Genomic DNA, 22,260 nt, shown 5'->3' with positions numbered 1-22,260 from the left:
AATAGGCAGAGAGACAGACAGAGAGAGAGATGAGGAGAAGCAGGCTCCCCGCTGAGCAGAGAGCCCTATGCGGGACTCGATCCCAGGCCCCTGGGATCATGACCTGAACCGAAGGCAGAGGCCCAACCCACTGAGCCACCCAGGCGCCCCGTGAACAACTTTATTATGATTCCCATTTCACTTTATCTCCTTAGGTTGTTAAGAGTTCCAAGTATAAAACTGACGAAAGAGAGTAACAATTTAAGGTTCCAAAATACTTCTAAAAAAACAAAAATCTCTTAAATTTGTTACCGAATTCTGAACCACAGGTGCCATTTTGACTTTTTGCCCTTTCAGAGTTGTTTCCTGTCCAACATAGTTCCTGTAGCCCTTTTCCTCTTCACATGGATCTCAGAAAGTGGTATTGGTATAGCAGACTCCCAGAAGGAGGAGTGAGCTGATTTGTTCCCATCCCCACAGGAGTTGCCGTGTTTGCCTGGAAGGGCGAGTCAGAAGATGACTTCTGGTGGTGTATTGACCGCTGTGTGAACATGGATGGTTGGCAAGCTAACATGGTAATGATGTATATTCATCCCACACTTTGACCATAGATTTGTTTCCTTTTTTCCCTCAAAGCATGGTTCCCTAAATATGTTTTGGATGTATGTTCTGATACACTTACTTTGTTGTCAGAGTGTTTAGCTCAGTACCTATTCAGAATGGGTCTGAGTACTGAATGGAAAGGTGGGGGAAGGGTAAAACTAAAGTGAACACTTGTGGCTCAAACACAGCAGAATGAAATAGAAAGAAATAATGTGGTTCCTCTTTGGAGTGGAATTCTGGTTTCTTTCCTTCCTGCCCCAGCTCGCCTTTTGCATCCCACAGAGCTATATATTTCAAGACTCTAGACTAAAAACGAGTCTGTGATTAGCCTAGTACTCTTCACTATAGCCAAGAACAAACTTAGGAATCCTTTTAACCATTCTACACCAACAGATTTGACTGTGTTTCCACTGTCTAAACCTGTTCGAAGGAGCTCTGAGGAGTGCTCCTCCAAAACATACAGGGCTCTCTTACTAGAACAGAAAGTGGGTTCAAAGTTCCCCCCAGCTCTAGCAGCCTGAATGCCCATAGAAGTCTTCTGGCTGTTCTGTAGATCCTGGATGATGGGGGAGACTTAACCCACTGGGTTTATAAGAAGTATCCAAACGTGTTTAAGAAGATCCGAGGCATTGTGGAAGAGAGCGTGACTGGTGTTCACAGGTAACAGATTCTGGAGTAGCTGCCCCTTGTGTCCTTGCCTCAGCAAACTCTCCTGGTCTCCATTAGGCTTGAGGGCTATGTTTCAGACATGTAACTAAATGGGAGTACCTTCATTAGATAAAACTTCTGTTTTTACTTCTGAAGAATCCAGGAGATCCTAAATGGCAGTTATTTCAGGTTCTAGTTCACACATTTTTCTTTCCCACTTATTCCACTGTGAGTCTCAACCAGTGTTGGGAGGTATAGGGAATGAATGTATCTGGAAAACTGTATTCAATATTGTATTAAAATTTTATATTTGAAATACGAAAAAAAATCCTATTGTAAAACTATATATTATACACACTACAAAAAGTAAAACTGGGCAGAGTATTCTTGGCTTGTCAAAAACCCTAAAAGATCTCTTTCTGGAAGAGTGTTTCTCCATTGTGTGCACACTGCACACGCTCACACAAGCACACATAGGCAACTGAATCAGAGTCATTGATAATCTTTGTTTATCAGAAGTAGGCATGTTTGTTTGTTTTTTTATCAAGAAAATGCTGGTCTAAGGAAATATATCCCCTTTTATGGAAGAGAAGTCAATTTCTTCTGTTGAAAGGGGGTTTTTTCCCCTTCCAAGAAAAGGGCGGGGGGCCCAGGGGGAGAGAAAATGAAAAGAGGTGAGGACAAGGAAATGCTCTTGCTTACTGATATCCTTGGGCAATAAATACAGCTGGTGGGGGGCGGGAAGCATGGAGCTCAAAGAGAATTAGGCAGATTTTGCTGTGTAGTAATTTCGGTTTTGTTTGTTTTTGTGGCTTCTTTTCCCTTTAGGCTGTATCAGCTCTCCAAAGCTGGGAAGCTCTGTGTTCCAGCCATGAATGTCAATGACTCTGTTACCAAACAGAAGTTTGATAACTTGTACTGCTGCCGAGAGTCCATTCTGGATGGGTAGGTTGAAATGTATAGATATTCAGACTCCTAGGGGACAGGTTTGGGTTGGGTCGCAGTGTTATTCTGATACCACTCCTGGTCTTCTCCCGTGGTCTTCCCGTTGTCTTCCCTTGGTGTTAATGGTTCGTTAGAGGGGTTCGTGTCATACTGGGCCCAGCCAGCTTCCAGCTGGAGTTCTCATGGGGCGTTGCCTCACACTTTTGCTTTTGTGCAGAGGGACTGTGTCTGGGCTAATAATGTTTAAGTTGAGCCCTTATCTGTTTTCCACAGCCTGAAGAGGACCACAGATGTGATGTTTGGTGGGAAACAAGTGGTGGTGTGTGGCTATGGTGAGGTAAATAGCTGGGTCTCAGTGTCTTTTCATAGACTTTCTAGAAATGTGGAGTGAAGGCAATCCATGCTGTCAGTGTGGTCACTGACACAGGGTTAAAAAACGCTTCGAGATAATGTATCTCAGTAGCAGAAGTGCTTTATTCAGAATTATGAATAGAGATGTACAAAATCCATAGAGTTTTCAGATCTCACCACACTGTCTTGTGGAACGGCCTGTTGGCAGCCCCGCCCCACCCTCCACCATGATAACAGTTACCTTTCATGAGACTGACTTCAAGTGAACATGTGGCATTTTAGCCACCCAAGTGACCCGGAACTGGAGTGAAGGGTGGGACTCGAAGTGGTACATAGTTGATGATCCCTGAACTAGACTAGGTGAAGGAGACTGTTGTCATCAGTGACCCATGGAGGTTCTGGAACTGCTGGGCTGTCCTTCAGTTCGATGCATCTTAAATGAGAGTTAATCAGGTTTTTCTGGAATAAGCTATGAGAGGTTACAATTGCTCTTCCTTGGTCTTGTTTTCCTCATGGTAACACTTATTCGATCTCCCAGTTTCTTTCACTATTCCGAGCCCCAGCCCTTGCTGTGAAATATGAATGTCAGATCATCTCTCTGGCTGAGGGTCACAGCATAATCTGGATCTGCTTATGCTCTGCCTGGCTTGGAGCATCCCTGCAAGGGCTCACTAGAGCATTGGTGATTTCAGGGAGGTTAATTCCCATCTCCCGACTAGCCACATACCCCCTACCCATACCTTAAATGACCTGACACCCCTACTTCTTTCTTATGCTCTGCAGGTGGGAAAGGGCTGCTGTGCTGCTCTCAAGGCCCTTGGAGCAATTGTCTACATCACAGAAATCGACCCCATCTGTGCTCTGCAGGCCTGGTAAGAACAGGATGGTAACACTGTTAGATTCATTCCTGGTACTTTTAGTGTTCCTGAGAGTTTATGATTGATTATATTAATCATTCCTTGCAGAAATCTCTCTAAAGGAAGAGAAAGCTAGGAGGATGGCTCTTCCCTCCATTGTAAGCCCAGGGCACTCCTAGAGCTTCTTGGCATTTTCCCTTCCTGATTGGAATATCAGGGAGTCCACAGAGGCCAGTGTGTAGCTTAGAACAGCTTGTCACTTACCCGTGAGATAGCACTGGACCCGACTTCAGAAGGGAATTTCGCTGGTCTCATTTTGTGACCAGCCTCTGTGCCCCTGCCTCCTTGCTTTGCTCATTGTGTTCCTTCCTTTCCTTCCAGCATGGATGGGTTCAGGGTGGTAAAGCTAAATGAAGTCATCCGGCAAGTTGATGTCGTAATAACTTGCACGGGTAAGTATCAGTGCTTTGGTGTACATGGAGGACTGGTAGCTCTGAGGCCAAATCTTGATTGAAAGTGGTCTTTCAGATAAAGTAGGTGAGACCTGTGCTCGGTATAAAAGTCTCAGAACCAGAATAAGCTATCGGAACCTTAATATGTTTCCAGAACCAAGAGCCTTTTTTCTTGAAGGTGATTTATACTGTTGAATCTTAAAACCAAATCACTGAGTGTAAAAAGCGGTTATGCAGTGTACTCGTTTCTCATAAAGGATGCATTCCCTTCAGTGCAGCAGGCGTCCTCTTTTCCCATGTCCTCACTGGAAGCCAGGTACCTTTGTCCCCCAGCATCTTTCTTTGGCTGCTCTCCTTTACCTTTAGGAAATAAGAATGTAGTGACACGGGAGCATTTGGACCGCATGAAAAACAGCTGTATCGTATGCAATATGGGGCACTCCAACACAGAAATTGATGTGGTAAGGTTGCCCTCATTGATTTGCTGCAAGGCCTTTTTCCCCTACTTTCCACTATAGCCCCGTCAACTATAGCCCCGTCAACTATAGCCCCGTCAACCGTGCCATCTTCCTTTCAGACCAGCCTGCGCACTCCAGAGCTGACATGGGAGCGCGTGCGCTCTCAGGTGGACCATGTCATCTGGCCAGATGGCAAACGCGTTGTCCTCCTGGCAGAGGTACACACACGGGAGGGCAATGTCGTGAGATCCATGGCGGAGGAGGATGGAGGAGGGGAGATAGGGAGAAAGCACTGGGCCCAGGTTTTCCTGAATTCCATCTCTGGATAGAGATCTAGTCCTTAAACTTTCTGGTCCCTAAAATAGAACCACTCAAAAAAAGATCTACCTCTTACCAAGTACTACACTGTTTCCTGACTCCCATGGCTGCTTCCGCTTGTCATACTCACACGGGCTTACGGGAAATAAGATAAAATCTAGAAGCCTGATGTGGGACTGTAATTCTTTCTGTACCGACTGAGTCCTGTCCTGCTCTGCTTCACTTGTATGACACTGGAATCAGACGGAGGGGGAGCACAGCTCACCCGGGGCTCTCTTACCTTTTCAGGGTCGTCTTCTCAACCTGAGCTGCTCCACAGTTCCCACCTTTGTTCTGTCCATCACAGCTACAACACAGGTATGTGGCCAAATGCCTGCCTCTCTTGCCCTGAGATTAGTGGAACCAGACCTAAGTCAGAGTTCAATGAGAGTGTGCCGTGCTGTGTTCTTTTCAACCTGGTTCAGGCCACAAGGGGCCAAGATGGGCTTTCTCAAGCGGAGAAGAGAGTCCTCAGGCAGAGTCAGTGTCTGTGCCCCTTTGAGTTGGCTATGTTAGTTGAGAAGGTAGGGTTCCAGCCTAGTTGTATTTAGTCTGTTCTTTTATTAGGAACTAAACAAAAAGAGCAGCAAATCCTCTTATGATGTGTGGTGGTGGTTACTGCAGGCCAAGTCCTGGGTACTGGCATCATGATAGATCACTGTAGTACTTACCCCAAGACCCTATTAGATTGAGTTTTATTTTTAGGTCCCTAAGAAGTGTTTTTGTGGCTTCTGACCCTCTTTTCCCAACTTAGGCTTTGGCACTGATAGAGCTGTATAATGCACCTGAGGGACGATACAAACAAGATGTATACCTGCTTCCTAAGAAAATGGGTGAGTGAGAAACAGTAGGAGCCTGTACTGAGCCCCAGATGTTTGCATGGTTTGGTAAAATGAAAGTATTGGATTTAGAGTCAGAGTTCTAATCTGCATCCTAGCATTTCATGGTTTCTGGGCGTCAGGATCAATTCTAATCTCCTCAATATCTTTATCAATAATGTGAGAGTAATAGTTACATACTATTGTAGGATTGTAGTAAGAATTAGAGCTAATGAGTAAAAGTGCTTAGCATAGTGGTTTAAGGTAGATGTTCTTATTCTTAGTAGCCATATGGAGTTCAGTGAACTTCCCACCACCAGTGACTATAGCCTGTGAACAAGATGAGAGAAACAGAAACAAATCTAGGTTTTATCATCCATCTTCTGTAAATATGGATCCTCCTGATAATCTGGGGGACAGCTGTGTTGTGTTCATGTGGCATACTACATCCTTTCTGGTTCTTTGCCCTTCTGGAATAGTGGCACCCACCTCCCATTTATAACTGGTCAGCCCCTTACCCCTTCTTTAAAGGTGAAAGACTTCTCACTCTCATTTCCTCCAACCAGCTTATCTCAGATTTTTTTTTTCTTTAATTCATATTCATAAAAGTAAAGCCTGGGAAGTTTTATCTATGGAAGAGTAATCAGTTTGCATCAGCTGCCTTAGAAATCAGTGATCCTAAGATTTGAGGCCTTTATGGGTATTACTCTAAAGAAATTGTAATGATACAAAGCACTTTTGAGCTATTGTTATCTACTTTGTTTCATAGTTTGAATGTAACTCAGTCAAGGAAGTTGCTACAGGAAGGTGAGAGTCATATGTAGCATGTTAGCCACTGGGGTAAAGCCAGAAGCTTTGCCAGGGAAGGATGGGGAGGTACAAGTCTACCCCATTTTGTCACCCTAGCAAATGGCTTTCCAAATGCATTCTGGATATACAGAGAGAAGTACCCTGCCAGAAAGGCAACTTTGAGGGTTCTTTAAGCAAATATTTCAAGTTACAGGTGCTTTCACAGTGATTCCATTCCTTGTCCTCCTCAAAAAGCTTCAGATGAAAATAGGGGGAGGGTGTGCCCTGAGAGGCAGATTGAAACGGAGTGAGCTCCCCTGCCACTGTGTTCTTCCTAGATGAGTACGTTGCCAGCTTGCACCTGCCATCATTTGATGCCCACCTGACAGAGCTGACAGATGACCAAGCAAAATATCTGGGACTCAACAAAAATGGGCCATTCAAACCCAATTATTACAGGTAACTTGGGGGAAAACACGTGAGATGTTCTTTTACCCAATATTAAACAAAGCATGTTAGCCAGCTTTTTAAAATAAAGTGGTGTGCCTGATTTTGAAGAGTACCAGAACTCTGCTCCAGACTAACATGGTAGCAGAGAAATTGTATATCTAGTAGTAGATGTAAGGGGTGAGGGTTTTCGAGAATTTTGAAGCAGGAAGCTTGGCCTCACCCCCCAGAGATTCTAATACAGTTGGTCTGGCATGGGGCCCAGACTTATTTTGTAAAAGCTCCCTGGATTAATGTATAGTCAGGGTTAAAAACCACTGGCTTATATTATCAGGGAGCAGGAAATGAAACCAGAGATGGCATTGCCAGAAACCCCATGGAAGCAGAGGGAAGAATGATCCATGAGGAATGGCTGTAGGGATCCCGCTGGGGCCGGGAGGGACCCTCTGTTTCTGATTTTTCTCTTGGATCTCTCATGTGGAAGACCCAAGTGCTAACTAAGCAGTCTCTTCTTTTACAGATACTAATGGACCATATTACCAAGGACCAGTCCACGTGTACCACACAACTCTAAAAGAAATATTTTTTAAGATAACGTTTATTTTCTTCTTATTCCTTTCCTGTTGATTTTTTTTTTTTTCTGTAATTTCATTTTTGTTTTCTTCATCTCATTGTCCAAGTTCTGCAGACCACACAGGAACTTGCTTCATGGCTCTTTAGATGAAACTGAGGTTCAAGTTTCCTCACCCTAGTCACTAAAGAAGGATTTTACTGTCCCAGCCCAGAAAGGTGATTCTTTCTTTCCCATTTCTGGGGACTTTAGTCTTAATTGGGTACCTTATTAACAGGAAATGCTAAGGTACCTTCTTTGTTGAACAATCTGCAATGTCTAAATTGCCTTAAAAGAGCCCACTTCTTAGCTGCTGAAATCAGTGCTCTTTCACTTTGTCAGAGGAGCAGGGTTGACACCCACTAGCCAGGTAGGTTAGATGTTAGGTGACGCATGCTCATTTCTCCAGGTGTTCCAAGCCCTGTTTCCTGTGTGCAGGCGGTGTGTCTGGTTCAGAGATGTGTACTGTTAAGATCCAGTTGGTCCACTTGGATTTAGTACAACCCTTCCTCCACTCCCACCAGACCTTCTCATTTTTTCAAGTTTTTAACCAGACTGCACTCTATTAAGTTTAATTTTGTCCCCTGGCATTGATTTCTGTTGTACAAAAAAAAGAGAGAGAGAGAGAGAGAGAAAGAATAAAAAAAAGGTAAGATAAATGTTGAGTGTTAACACTGAGGAACTGCTTGGGTGATTAGTCATTCCCAGTTTCTCTTTTGAACCTTTGGAGCTGAGAGTGCAGAGTTGAGTCTGGAGAAAAGCTGGCCTCAAACTCTGATAAGTCCCTCTGTTTCTAGCCCTTAGTTTATAGCTTCAATGAACTGGGGCCATAAAGGCAAATTCTGTCAGCTCTGCCCCATACAGCTTGTGCTGAAGGCGAATTTCTTGAGCCATTACTCAGTCTAAAACACTGAGCTCTATCTTTAGGATTTATCCTTTAAGAGCAAATTTCCGGTCAGCTGTGCTTCTGCAACCTAAAATATTTAAAGGGAGGTAGATGTGGATGGGAGGGAAAGGATAAATTGGGCCAGAGTGAGGGAAATGTAGTTCCATAATAACTGGTCTGGGACTTCAGGCCCCTTGTATGACGTTAGTTTTACAGAAGTGGTACCTCTTTTAATTGACACGTGTCACAAAAAGTTTATGAACCAAGATCTTAAGGGGCAGAGAATGTAATCAGTGCGTCCTGGCTCATGCTCGGAAAGAATCCCTAGAAAGGCCCTCAGAGATTGGAGAGGTATGTATTCCCATGCCATGCACCCTGCTTACCAGCATTTCTGCATGGTCCGATGAGCTTTATGCTCACGAGCTTTAAGTATATAATTATCCAGGATTCTAAATCTTCAACTTGTTCTAGATGGTGATCCTTCAAAGTTGGGTCAGGCATTAATTAGTGCTAGGTACTCACAATGTTCATTTCTCTGTTGCCGTTGATCAGAGAGACAGACATAAAAACATAAGAAAGGAAAGCTTTCACTCTGCGGCCTTCTAGCAGAGTCTTGCCAAAACATTTTTCCTTTTCCTCTCCCGGTTCTCCCCTCCCCAGCCCCTTCCCACTTCTTTTCAGTGTGACCATGCTTTCTTCTCTGTAGATGCTAAGGGTTCAAGCCCTTTTTCCCAGGGCATTGAACCAGCCAATCAGAATACCCCATCCTGGAGGGGCGGTAACCTGGCCAACAGTGGTATCCATGACATCAGCTCTGCTGGGGGCAAGGGGCTCAGGTCCTGCTGCCCTCTGGCCTGCCCCCTGCTCCCAATCTATTACTGTGTCCATAGGAATAATAGGTAAGGGCTCCATCTCTGTCAAGCCATGTAACAAAGGGCAGTGTGGGAAAATGTCTGGCATCAGAGGGAGCGTGTGGAGAGCAACTCGGGAAGAACAAGTTTATTTTGTATTGAATGATTTTTAATGAATGCAATATTAATCCTTGCAGATGAGCAATAATCATTAAAGTCAATTAAAATGATAAGACCTTATTGGGATTCTGTGTCATTCTTGCCTGAACAGCAGAACGTCATTAGAACTTGTTTTCTAGGGTGGGATGAGTCAGAGGTCAGCCAGCAGTCTCTAACAGAGATGTGCTGAGGACCTAGTACGGAGAAGAACAGGCTGGATGCAGAGTTTTTCAGGAGTACCTTAAGTTGTGTGTGCCTGCTCTGTGCCAAAGCACTTGCACTCAGAATTTCTTCAAGAAACAAATCTGCAAGGAACCTGGCCGGCTCAGTAGGTGGAGTGTGCAGTTCTTAATCTCAGGGTTGGGAGTTTGAGCCTTGTGTTGGGTGTGGAGATTACTTAAAAATAAAATCTAAAAAAGAAAAATCTGAAACTTCAGGGCCCCTCACTTGCATAGTTCCCCTTCAAGACCCCGCACCTAATTCTTCCTTAAAGAATGTCTCCGGGGTGCCTGGATGGCTCAGTCAGTTAAGCGGCTGACTCTTGGTTTCAGCTCAGGTCATGATCTCAGGGTCATGAGATCGAGCCCCACGTTGGGTTCTGTGCTTACCATGGAGTCCTCTTGAGATTCTCTCCCTCTCCCTCTGCCACTCCCCACTGCTTGCTTGCTTGCTCTCAAATAAATAAATCTTAAAAAAAAAAAAAAAAAAAAAATGTCTCCAAAATTAGGAAAGCTTCAGCCCCTCTCTGGAGTTGTCCCCTGTTTTCGGATGTAACAATATATCTATTAATAATACTCAAAAGTAATACCTTTTCTGTTTTGTTAAATTGGTCCCAGACGATGTTGTTGATTTCTGTGCAGACTGGTAAAATGAGTGTTTTTAATGCTGGGAGGCTTTATCCATGCACATAAATCCAAACTTAAGATAAACTTCATATTGCTTAATTAGAGATTTAAACTTTTAACTGTCTCAGGAGTCTCTTTGATAACTTTTAAGATTATAAAAAGTTGCCTCTTATGGTGGGAAAAATCACGCGTGTGTGCATGCACAAACACTCCCTAGCTCTGTCAACTAAATGAGCCTTGCGGCAGTCTCATTCCCCTGATAAAATGTACACATCTAGCATCCAGATTTAGGCATTACATTCTCCACTTAAAGGAACCAGGACTGTTCGGAGAAAGGGCTGATTCCATGGCTGGGCAGGAAAAGTACACGATGAGCCAGAAAGAAGGAAGGTAGTTAAAAAGTGATGGGAGCACGTCAAAAGGACACAGAAGCCAGCTTTAAAGGAATTTACGCTGGGCAAATCTGAGACAACCTGACATCAAAATAAGGGCTTATAAATCATTAAATAAAAGTGCAACTGTAAGTTTATGCTGATATGAATGAATGGTTAAATAAGGAATTGGCTATGTACATAGTTTCAAAGTACCTTCCTATAAAATAGTATAAGGGGGAAAGGAATAGTTTTCAACTAGAGAAGCTGGCAGACCACCTTAATTGAACAAAATAAAAATCAGTAATGGGGGTCGCCTGGGTGGCGCGGTGGGTTAAAGCCTCCGCCTTCCGCTCGGGTCATGATCTCAGGGTCCTTTGATAGAGCCCCCATCGGGCTGTCTGCGCAGCGGGGAGCTTGTTCTCCCTCTCTCTACCTGCATTTCTGTCTACTTGTGAGCTCTCTGTCAAATAAATAAAAATCTTTAAAAAAAAAAAAAAATCAGTAATGGGAAGATGCTCACCTCCCATTTCAATCCTCCACCCCTGGAATGCATTGAAAAGGAACAGCATCCCTCTGTGATATTTCTGCCAAAGATGTAAAACCTGAATGTAATCATGAGGAAGCATCAGACAAATCCAAATCGTTTTACAAAATTACTGGCCTATAGTCAGGCTTCCAAAGTGCCAAGGTCACCAAAGTCAAAGAATGACCAAAAAAACTGCAGAGACTAATAAAACAACTAAATAAACTGAACTGGATCATTTTTACTGTAAACATTACTGGGACAACTGGTGAAACCTGAAAGGAGGCCAAGGACTAGGTGGTGGGAACTTCTGTTGCTTTCCTGATGTTAACAACTGAACTGTTGTCTATAGAGTGTCCTTGCTTGGAGGAAATAAGGACTCAAATATTAGGGGTGATGTGTCATCAGGAAAATGGCTCATTCCCAGACAGGCTAGGAAAAGGCTATTTGTAATGCACTTGCTACTATTTTGTAAGTTTTATTGCAAAGTTAAAGAATTTTAATTAAAAAAAATAATTTTAATGAGAGTTCAAGGACACCTCTCCCCCCAAAAATCAGACTTTAATTTCATCAATTGAGAAAAGTTTTTTTAAATCTATTGGCTCTATTTAGGAACATCTTAGACCAGATAATAAAGTTTAAAACTCCTGGGTTAGCAAAGGAAAAGAAATTGACAAAGAAACAGTATTTTACCTGTCTACACAAAACCGTATTTCACTGATAAACCCCAGTGAAGATAATACACAGACCCGGACAGTTCAACAAAAGTGTGGACATTCCTGTGTGGGCTCAGCGTGGTGTAACTGCTCCAGAGTGCTCCCTGGACAAAGTCTTAGCTGCCAGATAACTTCGAATGAGGAAAAATTTCAGAGAAATGAGTGAGTTTTCAAAGAGCATAGAACAAGAATTGACATCAGTACTTAACCTGCTAACTGCGTGCAAAACTCGGTTAGAGCAGGGGTCAGTAAGTGAGCCAAACCTGGCCCACTGCCTGTGGTAGTACAGCTCACAAGCTAAAGAACGGTTTTCACATTTTTAAATGTCTTTTTAAACTGTGACTGCTATTTTGTGACACATGAAAATGACGTGAAATTCAAATTTCAGTGTCCATGAATGAAGTTTTATAAACAGGCACACTTACTTATGTGATGTCTAAGACTCCTTTCACGATGGCAGACAGTTAAGTAGGTACACCAAAGAGCTCACAAAGTGCAAAGTATTTACCGGCCTTTTACGGAAAGAGTTGCTGACCGCAGGCATAAAGGTGGTGTGGTAGGTACAAAGGGAAAGATGTGTTGAAAGGTTTGCATTTGCATTCTATTAGGTAAGAAGAGGGAGTATGAGAGCAGAGGTTGACAGAATGAAAGCACTGAAAAGTAATGGATATTGAACAGAGTATTGTAGTCGGCTAGCATCCTGCCAGGATTCCCTTTGGTACTAGGAAATCTCAGCAAACTGATAAAGCAACTTAAAAATTAACTTGGGGGGGCACCTGGGTGGCTCAGTGGGTTAAGCCGCTGCCTTCGGCTCAGGTCATGATCTCAGGGTCCTGGGATCGAGTCCCGCATCGGGCTCTCTGCTCAGCAGGGAGTCTGCTTCCTCCTCTCTCTCTGCCTGCCTCTCTGCCTACTTGTGATTTCTCTCTGTCGAATAAATAAATAAAATCTTAAAAAAAAAAAAAAAAAAAAAAAATTAACTTGGGGGAGATCATTTGTGATTCCAGTCTGGAGTGCGTGAGTGAGTAATCAATTTAGACTTAGTAATCAGTTTTAAATTGCAATCATTTCTCTCTATATGGTATTGGAAACGATATATATATACTATAGGAACTTTTAATAGTATTTTGAGTTTGGTTGGCCAGATAATTAAAGTACTCTGAAAAGGAAATCGAATATATTAAATACAAAAATGCAATAGTAAATGTTTAAAGGAGTTTGTTTATAAATTGGATATTCAAATTTCCCCTAATTAAAAGTAATTAACATTTGTTAGCTTTATAAATATAAGATCTAGAAACCGAACTTTAAAAAGCTGATGTAATGTTTTTATTACTTCAGTAAATTGAATATTAATTTTTTTTACTGAAGTGATGTCTTCTCTGCCCATACAGCAGCCCTTGAAGACATTTAAGAAATGTCCTCTAAAAAGAATTTTTCTTCTGAATTGTGGGCCAGAGGATGAGTCTCTGATGAGGCTTTTCCTTCTCCTCTGGCCCTCCTGTGGTGTGGTTCTCCACTGCAACCACCAGAGGGCGAGTTTTCCCACATTGTCTGGTTATCCCACGTTGTCTCTGGCCAAGGAAAGATAATGAGCTGTAGCTCCGAGTTCCCTTCTCAACAACCCCTGTGTTTTGAGGTTGAGAGTATTTCAGATTTTTAGGAAATACACAAATACACAGTATATCATGTAATACCTACTGGGGCTGTGAGGCAGCATTCCATAAACAAATGTGTTGCTATTTCTTCAATTAAATTTTAATGCACAGAATAAGGGATAAAGACTATCAGTAGCCTCCCATCAGTTCAGATCAGGTTTCGCTGCCACATTGATCTGTGCCAAACTTCAGGGGAAAACTGTTTTAAGATTTACCTGGCAGAGAGCGTGCATGAGCACAGGAACAGGGGGGGATGGCAGGCAGAGGGAGAAGCAGGCTCCTCGCTGAGCAGGGAGCCTGATGGCGGGGCTCAATCCCTGGGATCATGACCTGAGCTGAACCGAGGCAGACGCTTAACCAACCAAGCCACCCAGGCATCCCAAGGAAAAACTTTTTGATTTTTAGAATTTGTTTAAATTTTGGACTTGTGGATAATGGTCTGTGGCTCTGGAATATTAAGAGGAACACACAGTGTTTGCTGTAACTGGCTCCATGCTAAAGGCTTTCCACAATTAGCATACTTGGTCTTCACAATAACCCCGTAAGACAGGTACTACTATTCTCCCCATTGTACAAATGGGGAAATTGAGACAGGGAGGTGAAATAACTTGCCCAAGGATACACAAATCCCAAGCTGGTGGAGCTGGAAGTAACCCAGACAGTCTGTCTCCAGGGTCCATGCGTAACAAACACGAGCCAATACGGCTTATAGGAAAGAGGCTCATACCAGGTTTCTAGTATGAGTCACATATGGGGCTGGTTAAAAATATAGATTCCCAATCCTGTCCCAAGCCCACTGAAACAAACTTAGGGCCAGGAGAAAATCAAGCATCTCGAGTCATAGGGCAGTTGATAGGTAGACCTAGGATTTGACCTTCATGCTTTCTGACTCCCTGAGGCCTTTCTTCTGAGTCACTTTGAAGCTCCTCAAGGGTACTTGGAAGCAGTTTCCCTGTGGTTCTCATTTCTTAAAAAAGATCCTTTCAGCAGAAGAAATGGCCTGGCCATGAAGCCCCACGCCGCAGATGCCATGACTTTGCAGATGTTTCCTGAATAGCAAGCCCCGGTCACCTAGGGAACCTGCTGTCTCTGGGGGCACGGAATACTTGCTTCCCAGAGCCAGAGCCAAACTGGGTCAAAGTCACCCACTCCTGGGGCCCCACTGATCCCCTGATGACCCATTGAGCCCTTGTGCTCTGCATTGGGTTGTCAATCACAAAAGTTCACACACATAATCTACCCACCCCACTGTTTCCTTGCACAAACACCAAGTGAAAGGGGCACTCTCTTCAATGATTCCCTTGCCTTTGTATTTCTTTCTGGGCAAAATGCTTCTGAAGGGCCACTTAGAGGTGTCTTCCTATCAAGGAAAGTGTGACAAGGAGCTTGAACTGGACAAATACAGGCTTGACACTCTCCTGCTGAGCACAGCCTTCCCTGAGGGGCACTAGCTCTTACAGCTTGCTTTCAGGCAAATCTGTCGACAGAGGGGATAGCTGTGCGTGAATATTCTTCCAAGCAAAGATGGCTTTGTATCAGATCTAATGGTAAGATAAAGAAGGGTATTCTCTTTCTCTGTCACACATACAATGGGGAACAACCATTTGTGTGGCTTTTTCCTATCTCTGCTGTGGGCTTACTAATGTGTGTGCTTTGGCTGTTGGATAGTGTTCTGTGTGTCTGTTAGCTCCAGTTGGTTTATTGTTTTAAGTCCTCTCTTTCCTTGCTTACCTTCTGTCTGGTTCTATCCATTATCGTGAGTGCGGTATTGAAGTCTCCAACTATTATTGTATAACTATCCATTTCTCCCTTCAATTCTATCGGTGTTTGCTTCATATATTTTGACAGTCTTCATTAGATGCCATACATGTTTATAATTATTAGAGCTTTGTGCTGTTTTGAGTCTATTCTTATTACATAAATCCTCTTTTGGGGTGCCTGAATGGCTTAGTCAGTTAAGCTACTGACTCTCGGTTTCAGCTCAGGTCGTGATCTCAGGGTCATGATTGCAGGGTGGCGAGACGGAGTCCTGTGTCGGGCTCTGCCTTCGGCATGGAGTCTGCTTCAGATGCTCTTTTCCTCTCCCTCTGCCCCTGCCCTCATGCTCACACTTGTGCACACTCTCTCAAGTAAATAAATAAATCTTTATAAATAAATGAATAAATGAATGAGTAAATAAATAAAATCAATTGATATTAATACAGCCACCTCTGCTCTCTCCTGGTGACTACTGCTTGGAATATCTTTTTCTATCCTCCCCTTTCCACTTGACAGTGCCTTTGGATCTCAAGTGAGTCATATAGATAGCATAGAGTTAGGTTGTGTGTTTGCCCATTCTGCCAATCTTTGTCTTTTGAATGGCAAGTTAAATTTATTACACTTAATTACTTATCAAGAGGGACTTACTCCTGGCATAGTGCTATTTGTATTCCATATGTCCTGAAATTTTTCTCTCTCATTTCCTGCATTACTGTCTTTTGTGTTTAGTTTATTTTTTGTAGTGAGTTGTTTAAATTCCTTTCCCATTTCCTTTTGTGTATATTATACAGCTATTTTCTTTGTGGTTCCCATGGGATTACATTTAAGATTCTAAATTTATAATGCTCTTGTTTGAATTTATACCTTCAGTAACATACAAAAACTCTGCTCCTTTATAGCTCTGTCCTTACCCCTTCTGATTGCTGATGTTACAAAATATCATCTTTATACATTGTGTGCCCCAAAACAAATGAATAATTCTTTTAAATTCACTATTCTCCTAAATTATATAGAAAACAAAGTGTGGAGTCACAAACCGAAGATATAGTAATACTAGTTTTCACACTAACAGTCTTTTTCTTTAAACGTATCAGTCTCATGCAGAAAACTAAAGGTACAGTTACAAGTCTTTGGGGGATGGGTAATTGCTATGGTGTCTAACAGCTGAAATTGATCAAAGTGAAGGTAATTTACTCTCCAGGTCTTCCCTGCAGAGCCTTCAGCAAACTTAAGAGTTCCAAAACAGTTAAGGCAGACACATTCTGACAGTACAATTGTCCACTAAATGGGGAGACAGATTTCCTGGTGCTTCTTACCCTGCCTTCTTCCTAGAATCCTTCTCCTTCTCCAGGTCAAGCTGTCAGGTAAGACCACCGCCCTGGCCAACAGCTTTGACCATAACCTCATGAGAGACCTTGACATAGACGCTCTGCTTGTACAAACTGCAGTCAGCCTCCTCTGAGCCCTTTCGTTGATGAGGCCTTGACCTTGGCTCCCTGTCCTTGCCGGGCCTGCATAGCCCAAGTATAATAAGAATTCTACTAAGTAAGTTTAGCAAGAATCTCCTCACCCTTGCTATCTGATCACCCTGGCCCACCTTCAGCAAGAATCCTGTTAGTTTAGCAAGAATCACCCTACCCTTGGTGCCTCCTCAAGTGGGATGAAAAAAATATCTTTTTTTTCATCCCACTTGTTGGCTACAAATTCCCAGCAGTCTTTGCTGGATTTGGAGTTAAGCCCAAGCCTTCTCACCTAGGGATAGTCCGGATGCCTATTCCAAGAGTCTGGACTGAAGTCTTCCTTACCACGTTAACAGGTGCTAGAACAATTTATGCTTTAACATCCTGAGCTAGAGGCACTCAGCAAAGCCATCCCCGGATTGCTGACCCACAGAAACGATGAGATAATAACTATTTGTTATTTTGATCCTTAAATGTGAGGCTGGCTTGTTACGCAGAACTAGAAACTAAGGTACGGTGTGTCCTGGGGACGGTGACCTGCTGCTCAAACTCTCCTTTCGGGGCTGGGGCTTTCATAATTCTGGTGCCCGAAGTGTTGGCTGTTTAGCAGTAGCAGTTTCCAGAAGTCCTTCTCCAGTCAAGAGAGCTCCCTTAGCTTAAAAATACACCCCTCGCCCACGCAGTCTGGCAGCTGAGGATTCATCCATGCAGGAATAGAAAGGCCTGACTCCTTGGCCTCCAATGCGGGACAACTCCGCTCTCGAGGGCCTTGAAGGGTCCACCGAGATCTCTATGGCAACCATGTCACAGTTCAACTTCTCCCTCCCCCAGTCCTGGTGCTCTCACCTGCCTAAGGGGGTTTTTACCAGGGTCGGTCTCCAACACACCTGCCAGATGCAGATCTCTGCCTCAGAGCTTGCTTTCAGGGAAGCTGGTCTCAGATAGGATGTGACCTTTAGCAAATACTTCACCTCTCTTTATCCCGGTTTCTTCAGCAGCAAACAACAGGATCCATCCCAGAGGCATTGGTGTGAGGATTAAATGAGTTTAGGTCCTTGGCACGGTGCCTGACATAAACTAAGGATATATACATAGTTGCTGTTATTATTATTACTGTTATCTATAGAAAGAACACTCCAAGCTCCCCGCTCCCCTCACTTCAACAAACCAGATAGTGCCAAGGTCTTGAAGTAGCAGCAAATTTGACCTGCTAGAGAGATAGAGCCTGGGGCGGGGGGCAAGAGGCAAGGGGCATGAGGCCAGAGGAGGAGAGCGGCAGGAGATGAGGTCAGAGAAACAGGCAGGGCCCTCTGGGGGCCCACGTGAGCCTTGGATGTTAGGGTAAAGAGTTAGGATTTAAAAAAAAAAAAAAAAAAAAGAGGATTTAAATCTAAGGGAGTGGGGGGCACCTGGGTGACTCAGTGGGTTAGGCCTCTGCCATCGGCTCAAGACATAATTGCAGGGTCCTGGGATTGAGTCCCACATCGGGCTCTCTGCTCAGCAGGGAGCCTGCTTCCCCCACTACCCACACCTTCTTCTCTGCCTGCTTGTGATCTCTCTATCAAATAAATAAATAAAATCTTTTAAAAATAAATAAATAAATAAAATGAATCTAAGGGAAGTGGGAAGCCATGGGAGCTTGGGAGCAAGTCAGCTATACAAGTTGCTTTGGGGTTCTAAAAGCCCAGCCTGGGAGCACCTGGGTGGCTCCGTTGGTTGGGTGTGCGTCTGCCTCCGCTCAGGTCATGATCCTGGGGTCTTGGGATCGAGCCCCGAGTCAGGCTGCCTGCTTAGCGGGGAGTCAGCTTCTCCCTCTCCCTCTGCCCCTCCTCCCCACTCATGTTCTCTATCAAATAAATAAATAAAATATTTTTAAAATAATAATAAAAGCCCAGCCTGGCTTGCCGGTAGAGTCAGGCAAACAGCAGGGAGGGAAGGAAGGCAGACTATAGTAGTGCTGTTCATGAAATGGGAGCGTGGGGACAGTTTGGGTGGGAGAGCCACTGGTAGGTACAGGTACAGGGTGAAGCAGGGAGGAGTTAAGGGTGTGTCCTAGGTCTTGGCTTGGGAAAAGTGGACGGGGTTGGGAACATCATCTCTCCAGAGAAGGAAAAACAAGAGAAGAGCCAGTTTGCGAAAAGGGAGGGAGAATTCAGAGTTCTGTCTGTAACGTGCTAAGTTTGAAATGCCTGTTAGACATCTGAGTGAGATGTCAAATCAGCCATCAGATGTATGTTTGGGTCCTCTCTTGACTAAGCCATCGAGTAGGTAAGAAGGCTAGGACAGAGTTAAGCTGCTTGATTCCTTTGGAAGACAGGATTAATGTTATTTGCCCTATTAACTAACTAACTGTCACATTATCCACTTTTTCTTCTTCTCATGGCCATTAGTGGAGAAAATGCCACACAGCACTACAACTACAGGTTTAGACCTGGCCCACAGATGCTCTACAAGTCACAACTTTAATATTGAGTATTTCAGGGACTGGTAATAACCTGATCAAGGCTAAGATGAAAAGTGCCTCCCGGCATGCAGTTAGGTGTGTATGGATGTGAAGCATCTTGCTTGGTAGATAACACCCTGAAGGCACATAGTTTGTGCTGACTTCCTACTACGGAGCCCACCCAGGACCACCACCATGTTCTTGGCAACCCCCCCACTCCCCCCGCAATGCTGTAACAGCTTGAATATGCAATTCACCTTCCTCCAGTCTCTGGAACCAAAACTACTTGTGGTGAAAGAAGTGCCTTCTCACCTCAGGCTTCACATCTTGGCCATAATATTCTTTTTCTTTTAAGGATTTTATTTATTTATTTGAGAGAAAAACAAAGGCAGAGACAGAGAGAATGAGTATGGGCAGGGGGAAGGGTGAGAGGGGCAGAGGGAGAGGGAGCAGCAGACTCCCCACTGAGAAGGGAACCTGACATGGGGTTCAGCCCCAGGACCCTGAGCTCATGACCTCAACTGAAGGCAGACGCTTAACCAACCGAGCCACCCAGGTGCCCCAAAATTCTTTAAAAAAAAAAAAAAAAAACCCTTTATAAAAACAAAACAAGGGCGCCTGGGTGGCTCAGTGGGTTAAGCCGCTGCTTTCGGCTCAGGTCATGATCTCAGGGTCCTGGGATCGAGTCCCGCATCGGGCTCTCTGCTCAGCAGGGAGCCTGCTTCTCTCTCTCTCTCTCTCTGCCTGCCTCTCCATCTACTTGTGATTCCTCTCTGTCAAATAAATAAATAAAATCTTTAAAAAAAAAAAAATAAATAAATAAATAAATAAATAAATAAAAACAAAATGCTTCATAGTTTTCAGAATGATTTCACATAAATGAGTTCATTTGATCTATAGCCTCATAAGACAGATGGGATTATCATCATTTTACAGATGAGGAAAGAAGGAAGTCTTAACCATTCTCCAAAGTGTCACTAAAAGTTCTTTTTAATATTAAATATTCCTGGCTTCTGTATATTCAATTTTATCCATGCCCTCATTTTTAGTTAGTCATTTTCTTGTTGGCTATTCCTCAAATTAGGTTGGTTCCAACTTTACACAATTGAAAATACCACTGGCATCATCATACATATATCTTTGTCTAAGTCTTTGTTTCTTTAGGATCTATTACTAGAAGTGGAATTACTAAACTAAAACCTCAAATCCTCCCTATCCTGAATGGAGCTGAAACAGTACAGGATATTTAAAGCTCTATTTTGCCCCCACTCCCACTCCCCCAGGTGATAAGAGCTGTGGTAGGTCTGTCTTAGAACTTGGCCAAACTGGTAAGCAAAACTAGAGAGGTGGTTATGTTTGGGGTTTTGTGGGACCTGCTGGTTTTATCCAAGAAGACTTGCCGCATTAGTCCTTTTCTTGAAAATTCTTTAGTTTTTCCTATCCCCTTGGCCTCGCCCTGCCTGGATGCAATGCTAATTTACAAAGTAAACTACTGGATTTGAGAAGAAATGGGCAAAGGGCAGGATCATCAGAAGAAGTAAGTAGCAACATAGCGGCTTTAGATTTGTTCATTAGTTTACAACAAAGACTTTGAAAGCACTTACTGGTTGGGTGATGGAAATTTTGCCAAAGTTGCCTCATTGGGACTTTCTGAGAATTGAGCTGGAGTAGCCAAGATGGAGCTCTGGAGAGACAAAGATGGAGGAAATGTTTTTAAGGATTTCAAAGTATAGTAACAGGTAATTATCAAACATTACCTCTAAGAAGTTTAATGGGCATCTCAAAACAGAAATCTTGATCTTCTTCCTAAACCTTTTTTCTTTCTCCCAGACTTCCCTATTTTTTTTTTTTTTTAAGATTTTTTTTTTTTTTATTTATTATTTATTTGACAGAGAGAGAAATCATAAGTAGGCGGAGAGTCAGGCAGAGAGAGAGAGAGAAGCAGGCTCCCGCTGAGCAAAGAGCCCGATGCGGGGCTCGATCCCAGGACACTGAGATCATGACCTGAGCCGAAGGCAGCGGCTTAATCCACTGAGCCACCCAGGCGCCCCCCAGACTTCCCTATTTTAATAAGCAATACAATCACTCATCTAGTTTCTCCAGCCAAAATCTACTCCACTCTATTCTGCCAGGAGGATTCCAGCCTTTCACTAAATCCTGTTGAATCTACCTACATGGTATAGAAATATCTTAACTCCATCCTGGTGCAAGCATCGTCATTGTCACATGAAGTGTCCTAACCTGCCTACCCTCTTCCACTCTCAACTCTCCAATCCCTTCTCCAAAACGCAGTCACATTGGTCTTGTAAACATCAGACCATGTCAGCTCCCTGGGTTAACACCCTCTGATGGTTTTCATTTTCACTAAGAATAAAATTCCAATTTTTTTTTCATGCCCTTCACGGCTCTAAATTTATTTGTCTGGGGGATGATCTAGCCCTAACCTTTTCCTGTTTTGGCCCTGGCTCACTCACCTGCCAACCAACTTCAGGTCCCTTTGCTTAAGTTGCTCATTGGCAGTTTGCAGGATTCTCACTTCTTCAGAACTCATTTAAAATCGTATTCTCAGGCTCACCTCCCTGGGCATCCGACCTAACATAGCCACGCGTCCCATCACCACTGCCACTTCCTAATCCCTTACACTTCCTTTTGTTTCTTCTCAACACTTATTTCTCTAGTAGCGTATCGCTCATCGCGTCTCTCTCCCACTCGGTACTATGTTAGGTACCATTAGCGCAGGAACTTGATTTGTTCCCCCATTCATTCGCACTGCCTGGAAGCACAGACACATTTATTGTTTGTTGAATGAATGATGAATGCATGCTTGTCACAACTCTAACTGTTTTACTGATTTATCCATTTGTTTAGCGTAACGCCCCCATGTGAGCATAAACTCCGTGAAGGCTGGGATCGTGTCCATTGTGTTAACTGTTATATCCCCTAAGCTTTGAACAGAGCTAGAACACTCACAAGTGCAAAGACATATTAAGGCAAGGTGGGGGCAACTAAACTGAACTAAGGAGCTATGGGAGTACTCACAGATCCAAACCGCACCTAAACAAGTACGGAAAAGGGGTGAAAACTAAAAAGACAGAGAAAGGTAAAGAGTCCCGGCAGAAGCAATCTCGCGAGGTCATGGGCAGCCAAGATGGCTTCCAGCACTTACCGCCACACCTAATATGGCGACCCCAGGGAGGGTTCCTGGACGAAATCACGCGAGAGTTGCATCTCGGCTACAGTCCGTGAATTGAGCTGGGGGTGTGGAGCAGCCAA

The 22,260-nt window shown here is 43.7% G+C and overlaps 1 protein-coding gene and 1 long non-coding RNA gene across 3 annotated transcripts in view; one reads left to right on the top strand and one right to left on the bottom strand.

The window, feature by feature from the left end:
- The window catches only part of AHCYL1 (adenosylhomocysteinase like 1), a 38,857-nt gene extending 29,566 nt beyond the window's left edge, over positions 1 to 9,291 (top strand). The window contains exons 6-17 of one of the 2 annotated variants that reach the window (XM_004769720.3): positions 460 to 554; positions 1,136 to 1,242; positions 2,059 to 2,175; positions 2,449 to 2,512; positions 3,310 to 3,398; positions 3,765 to 3,835; positions 4,202 to 4,296; positions 4,413 to 4,511; positions 4,900 to 4,968; positions 5,405 to 5,483; positions 6,596 to 6,716; positions 7,225 to 9,291. In XM_004769720.3, the coding sequence (XP_004769777.1) occupies positions 460 to 554; positions 1,136 to 1,242; positions 2,059 to 2,175; positions 2,449 to 2,512; positions 3,310 to 3,398; positions 3,765 to 3,835; positions 4,202 to 4,296; positions 4,413 to 4,511; positions 4,900 to 4,968; positions 5,405 to 5,483; positions 6,596 to 6,716; positions 7,225 to 7,231 (1,013 nt within the window). In that variant the 3' untranslated portion in view covers positions 7,232 to 9,291. Of the gene's footprint in view, positions 1 to 459; positions 555 to 1,135; positions 1,243 to 2,058; positions 2,176 to 2,448; positions 2,513 to 3,309; positions 3,399 to 3,764; positions 3,836 to 4,201; positions 4,297 to 4,412; positions 4,512 to 4,899; positions 4,969 to 5,404; positions 5,484 to 6,595; positions 6,721 to 7,224 lie in introns of those variants that run through there. The other variant, XM_004769721.3, reaches the window with a different exon arrangement.
- Positions 9,292 to 16,127: 6,836 nt separating this feature from the next.
- Positions 16,128 to 22,245, bottom strand: LOC101671481. Its single transcript, XR_001176074.2, has 3 exons — positions 22,154 to 22,245; positions 20,592 to 20,671; positions 16,128 to 17,621 (listed from the first exon to the last, which is right to left on the bottom strand). It is a non-coding gene; the product is annotated as an uncharacterized LOC101671481 (long non-coding RNA).
- Between the last annotated feature and the right edge of the window lie 15 nt (positions 22,246 to 22,260).

This window comes from Mustela putorius, unplaced genomic scaffold (genome assembly GCF_011764305.1).
Source record: "Mustela putorius furo isolate JIRA1106 unplaced genomic scaffold, ASM1176430v1.1 tig00000585_pilon_pilon_pilon, whole genome shotgun sequence".
NCBI classification, from domain to species: Eukaryota; Metazoa; Chordata; class Mammalia; order Carnivora; family Mustelidae; genus Mustela; species Mustela putorius.
Note: the sequence above shows the minus strand (reverse complement) of the source record. Positions and strands in the feature narration are given on the sequence as shown.